The following is a 6,782-nucleotide window of genomic DNA, read 5'->3' as shown; positions in this document are numbered from 1 at the left end:
GGGGGGGGCGGACGGGACGGGACGGGACAGTATCTGGAGTACATGCTTATACTGAACAATGCTGAGATGCAAGGTCACCATGGCTTGAAATATTGTTGATTCTGATGGGGCCCTGCTGAACAGACTATGTGTTAAGTTACGAGCCCTTGGCTCAAACTAGTATCATGCATGGTTTGTTCTACACCAAAACAGGCACCAGAGTGCTGCTCAAAAGTGTGTTTATGGAGTACTTGTGATAAAAATTTGTGGTTGTTTCAAAAAAAAAGTTTATCCAGAAATGATGCATGGTTACTTAAGTGCACTGGTACTATTCAAATTGCTACAGTCATGTCTAATTTCACAGCTGTTTTCAAATTTGTTACTCACTTCTGTGTGCTCAAGGAGAACAGGGTCTGACAGTAAAGAGAAGGGGAGGGAGCTGCCAGGGGAAAATGCTGCGGAGGTAGCAGAGACAACACGGCTACCTGCCCCCCATCCCCAGATATCTTTCCCCTTCTGTAGCAGTGGGAAGGGAATAAATTCAAGCCAATAACTAAATTCTACACCTGGAAAATTATAATAAATGTATAAATCTTCCATGCATAAAATCTAATTATTGGGGGCATCATCTTATAATCAGAGTCATCTTCTAGTCAAGTAAATACAGTAGACAGGGATCAAGGAGCTCCCCTTCCTTGCTTCTATATTTTGTACATTGTTCATTTCAAGAACTCTTATCTGCTTGGATTCATTAGGCTCTTTGGATACTTCAAAAGCATCAAAATCCTGTCAAACATAAGCATATGTTGTGTACATAGTTGCCTATGGGCACATCTACACATGCAATGAACATGGCTGTGCAGAAAATTAAGGCTTATTAAAGCACTCCCTAGCACTCATCTAACATGAATCCTGTTGGGAGCAAACTGAGCCTGACAGGAGCATCCCAATCCAGGGCTGCTCCTGCCCTGCTCTGTCCCCCTGCAACAGCCAAGGGGCACTCCAGCACAGATGCATATGTAGACACTGTAAAAGTGTCACTGCCTACACATGTGCAGTGCATTAGTATAATGTGTAGGAAAGCATGTCACGTAGATGCCTGCTATGACTAAAACAAATAAATTAGGTAGTCTAAGTTTGAATTATAAAAATCTTTTCTGGACATCAATACTTGCAGGATGTTACCAGTTATTAGTGAATACAATGTGTTTTTACCAGACAGACCCCTCAGAGCTGCCCTAGCCTATGTTTCTTTCAAAGAAACACTCTCAGTAGAAAGGTAGTAAACTAAGGAACAACATTTATTTAATTATGACTTGGGTCAGCAGACTAGCTTGTTACAATAACTAGTTAAACCCTGAACAGGCAGCACCACTTCTCCCCATCTGTAGCTTGAGATAATCAAGGCATCCTGCTATTATGGTCAATAAATATCAACTTTTTAAAAAAGAAAAATGCACACACCGCCAAAATTTAAAAAATTGATTTTTTTTTTTAAATTGGATGTTTTTATTTAGTTGTATTTTATTGGGTTTTTTGTTAAGATACTTAAATTTAAAAAAACAAAAACAAAACACAAAACATTTTTAAGATACATTGAAGCTCTAAAGATATCATCATGGAATAGGGGTTATAACAAGAGGTGCACAGATATGCCGATGACATACTGGATCAGCACAGATAAAAGGAAAATTGACATTATTGGAATCAGCTTTTTTTGGCCAGTGTGCATCCCAACAGGATGAATTGTAGCTGATAATGTCACCGATAAATGCTGTGTACATACACACAGCCACAGCATGCACACACCCAAGAATGCAACCCGACAGCTTGGAGAGCAGCGTCCAGTATATCAGTGCACCTCTAAAGAAAAACACTCTACCTAACGGGACTCAGTGCTCAGTCTAGAAGATCCCATTAAGCATCTCTGTGATGCTTAGTTTCAGTTCTCAAACTGTGGATTTGTCTCTCCAGATACCAGAAGCAGACAAGGTTTTTTGGGTAGATGTGATATATTTTATTAGACCAACTAAATTGGGAAAATTGTTCTTTGCAAGCTTTTGGGCACAAACACCCTTCTTCAGGCATAGGGTGAGTAGTTAGTTGTCTCCAGACAACTTTGTCATCCTTGTTAATAGCAGCATATGGCAGTGGGAGACAACAGACCTACCTGATTACCCACCCATCAGCCCTATTGTCTCTCGAAGTTTGTGAACACATGGTCAAGCCCTTACCTTTCTCTAAAAGTACAAAGTTTCAAAAAGTTAAATGAATAAAGGATATCACATAACAAGAATACACTTTTTGTAGAAAACAATGATTAAATTGAGGTTTCCTGACCAGTGATTTAAACTGGATCTGATTTAAATCAAACCGACCTGGGCTATTAGTATTCACTGTTTATACTCACCAACAACAGGTACTTGATAAACTGTCATAGTCTCATCCTTATACTCTGGGTCTGTACAGGGTCGCACTGCTACCAACAGAACAGTTAAAACAGTAGGTGTTAGAGAGACTATTAACTGTTCCAAGGCAGATATTAACAAGTCAACAGAAACAGTAGATCCCTGGCCAGTTGGTAAAATAGCCTGGAAATGAGATACTTATTTCTGAAGAGTCAATGCAGATATTTGTTAGGCAGTTACTGCTGGCAATGTCGAGTTTCTCCCCTGACAAAATGCATCTTCAAGAAATCTTCTCTGAATGCAAATTACCCCATAGCTGCCCACAAAGCTGTTTTGTAACTCCCTCTGAAGCATCTAGTAAAAATTGTGTCAAAGGCATGATACTGAACTAGACAGACCAATAACATGATCCATTACAGTAATTCTTATATTCTATCATGCTCTTCTCACTTGGAGGGATTATTATTTTATTTATTTATTTTTTTTTTTAACAGCAAGGGAGTTAGTTTTCTACACTTGTTCAATCTTTGGCCTTCATATTTCAAACAATAAATGACTGTTATAACATTTGAACAACACAGTTGTGAACCAAAAACCATACTGGAAACAAATCATTTTTAAAAATGGATCAACAGCTGCACTGTGCTAGGTTTAAACCCATGACTAAAGTGAAAGAATCCGTTGTACATTCTCATCACCAAGGCAAGTAGCTTTATTTTAAAAGCAAGTTCTAATCAGGACAATGGGTACAGACTCCTGATACTGGAAAACTTGGTCCCAAGACAACCAACTGCCCACACACTGGAAGACATTGTACTTTCATTCTGTTACTCAAGGACACATGAAAAGCCAGACACCAATAGCTCCAAAATAAATGCAGCTGGAAAAAACACACTCTCCTCCCATTCATCAGAGGCTGCAATTCCTATTACTTAATGCTTTGTGTCACGAGAAGTCTTCTTGAAATTTAGCTCAAGGCTACTGTCCAATTTTATAAAAATATCAGTTACCTGCAAACAGTGAAGACTAAGTGCACACAGATGTGCTCTGTACATACCTACATCTATTCCTTTCAGGGGACCAGAAAACACTTTGATAGCTTCCAGGTAGCTTTGCTAGAAGAAACAACAGAGAAAGATTGTCTCCTAAATAGAAGTCTGTTACCTCACATAGCACATCTACACAAGACACTGTAATGCTCAGTAGCCTAGTCTACTGAGCATTAGCACATCATGGCAAACACCAGGCTAATGCATAGCAGAATTAGTGTATGGTGCACTAAGCAACACACACACACAAAAAAAAAATGTTCGCATTTGCTACTGAGTATCAGCATGGGCTAATGTGCTGTTATGTAGTACCTCATATTACAGGTACTAAACTTAATGTGTGGTAGCAAAGGCACATTAATGAATGTGAATGTAGGGAATCATGTACAACGCTTAACATTAGTTCAGCAGGCATAAGCTGATACTTTAAGAAGTTGAAGTAGGATGATCCCCAACATGTAAAGATATGCACAGGCTCAATTTCAAATTAGTAGAACACTGCAAACAAGCTAACCAGAATTCTCTAGAGTTCCATGTCCTGCATACACTTCCTTTCAAGTAAGAAAAATCAAAAAATAGAAATGAATGTAGCCCCAAAGAACAAACAGGCAATCACATCAACCTAAATAAACTCCAGTAGATGCTGAGGGAGAGAAGGGAAGGAAATAAGGATATAAAGTAGAAACTGATAACCTAGAACACAGAAACCAAAACCAGTATTAAGTCCATGCAATCATCTCCACCTTCTACAAACACATTTAAGTAGTCACAGGAGGCTCAGAAGTTTGATTCAGGAATGTGTTCAGACTTCTGAAGGGACCCCAAATTTCTGCTTTAAGAGCAGAAGTAAAAAAAAACAAAAAACTGTCCATCAATTTCTTTGGGGTTCAGTAGGGGTGGAGCAGCAGAAAAAGGTATTTAATATCTCAGTGAGGCACTAGGAAACATGAAGGTTCCAAATCTGCTACTATCTAGGGCTCTGAATTTTACTGGGGCAAAAAACAAAAACCCACAAAACAAGCTGTTCACCTTACAAAGTCACTCCAGAAAGCAGAACTGAACAACTGAGTCCTGTTTCTTCAGTCAGAGCCAGTGCCTTGCAGACACAGTAACTTTTTACAAGGTAAGGTCACTTAATACCTGAAGAACTAGGTACTAGCCTAGGGGCGGGCAATTAGTTCGGGCAGAGGGCCACTCAGAGTTTTGGCAAGCCATCGAGGGCCACGTGACAGGCAGGCAGGGGCAGATTAATATTCATTTTTTAAGTTTTTTAGGGGTCCTGCGGGCCGGATAGAATGACCTGGTGGGCCACATCTGGCCCACAGGCCACATTTTGCCCACCCCTGTACTAGCCTTTCACTCACAGGTCTCAGACACTTTAACAACTCCTTGTTTAAAAATAATACGACTACTTACCAGCTCTGGTGGTCCTGACAGAACACACTGCGGAACTTTTATATCCTTTAAGGTAAGAAGCATTCCTAAAAAACAGAAGAAAGAACACAGTGCTTTGTAAACAGCCTTCATTATACAGCCCTGAAAGTTGTGATTCACACTCCATTACAAACCTGAATTCCCCACTATATAAGGAGTGCATTGTCATGCAGTTAGGAACCTACAAAAGACTGGGAGAGACTTAGATTCAATTTTTACCACTACTGTAAAATGTGGAACAAATCACCACTATCTTTGTACTTGGTTCCCCATGTGCAGAATGGGAAAAGTAACCCTTCTACAGAACCAGGAGGCAAACAGGAACACAAGGCCAGAATGAGCAGCTGGGCCATCAAGTCCAGTTCTTTCCAATGCATAAATTCTGGGATCACATTCAACCACCCCAAAGTTATGTACATCTATACACAGTCAGAAAACAGTGGGGAAAGCAGCAGTTGAAAGGACTTGACAGTTCCAACTCTGGAAGGCTTGTAATCATTCCCCTTTAACAGTTTTCTTCTCTCCCTGCTAGACCCACCTATAAACAGAGAATACAAACAGGACAAGAAAATAAAAAAAAGAAAAAAAAAATCAAAGCACATAAGCAGCATACAAAAAAAAATAGCAGTGGTCCAACATCTCTTCCCATTTTCTGGTTTTAAGACCATACAGAAAACAGAATGGAAAACTGCCCAGATAAGATTCACAGATTGTTGAGTTGGAAGGGACCATGAAGGATCATTGTGCCTGACCCCCTGCCCCTGGCAGGAAAGAGGACTGAGCAGATGACCCCAGTCAGGTAACTACCAAGCCTCCTCTTAAAGACCTTCAAGTTAGGTGATAGTACCACCTCTCCTGGAAGCCCATTCCAGATTCTGGCCACCCTTATTGTAAAAAAAAGTCTTCCTAATGTCTAACCTGAATCTACTCTCCACTAGTTTGCACCCATTATTCCTAGTTACTCCTAGGGGTGCTCTGATAAATAGCACATCTCCAATTCCCTGTTGCCCTCCCTTGATAAACTTATAGGCAGCTACAAGGTCTCCCCTCAGACATCTTTTGTGAAGGCTGAAGAGATCCAGATCTCTCAACCTCCCCTCGTAGGGTCTTTCACGAAGGCCGCTAATCATGCAAGTGGCCCTCCTCTGGACCCTTTCCAGATTCTCCATTTCCCTCTTGAAGTGCAGTGCCCAAAACTGGAAACAGTAGACCAACTGCAAGCTGACCAATGTCACATAGAGAGGGAACATTACCTCCCTCGATCTGTTGGTCATGCATCTGCTAACGCACAAGGTGCGATTGGCCTTGTTGATGGCTTTGTTACACTGCCAGCTCATGTTTATCTTGGAGTCAACTATGACTCCAAGATCCTTCTCAGCCACTGAGCTGCTGAGGTCATCCCCCAACCTATAGGTGTGCTGGGGATTCCTCCTTCCTAGGGGGAGCACCTTGCATTTATCTTTGTTGAACTGCATCCTATTTCGTTCTGCCCATTGATCCAACCTGTCCAGATCGGCCTGTATCTGCTCCCTGCCCTCTGGTGCGTTAACTCTGCCCCATAACTTGGTGTCACCTGCGAACTTGGAGAGGATGCTCTCCGCACCCTCATCCAAATCGCCGATGAAGATATTAAATAACACCAGTCCAAGGACTGAACCGTGCAGGACCCCACTGCCCACCTCCTTCCAGGCCGAGAACGACCCGTCCACCACCAGTCTGGGTGCGGTCCCTAAGCCAGTTGGCCACCCACCTGACTGTGCAAGTGTCCACTCCACAGCCTGCTAGCTTCCCTACGAGAACAGGATGCAAAACTGTGTCGAAGGCCTTCTTAAAGTCCAGGTAGATGACATCAGCCTCAGCTCCTGTGTCAAGGCAGTGTGTTACCTGGTCATAAAAGGCTATAAGGTTTGTC

At 41.7% G+C, this 6,782-nt stretch overlaps 1 protein-coding gene across 1 annotated transcript in view; it reads right to left on the bottom strand.

Annotated features, from left to right (window-relative positions):
- ELAC2 (elaC ribonuclease Z 2) overlaps positions 1–6,782 on the bottom strand; it is a 60,133-nt gene that overhangs the window by 41,167 nt on the left and 12,184 nt on the right. Inside the window, exons 5-7 of the mRNA XM_019501480.1 lie at positions 4,853–4,917; positions 3,445–3,502; positions 2,390–2,458 (exon numbers count right to left, since the gene is read on the bottom strand). Of these exons, the coding sequence (XP_019357025.1) occupies positions 2,390–2,458; positions 3,445–3,502; positions 4,853–4,917 (192 nt within the window). The remainder of the gene's footprint in view (positions 1–2,389; positions 2,459–3,444; positions 3,503–4,852; positions 4,918–6,782) is intronic.

The sequence above is a fragment of the Gavialis gangeticus genome, unplaced genomic scaffold, assembly GCF_001723915.1.
Source record: "Gavialis gangeticus isolate Ggan-Ray unplaced genomic scaffold, GavGan_comp1, whole genome shotgun sequence".
Lineage (NCBI taxonomy): Eukaryota > Metazoa > Chordata > Crocodylia > Gavialidae > Gavialis > Gavialis gangeticus.
This window is presented reverse-complemented; position numbering and strand designations above follow the sequence as displayed.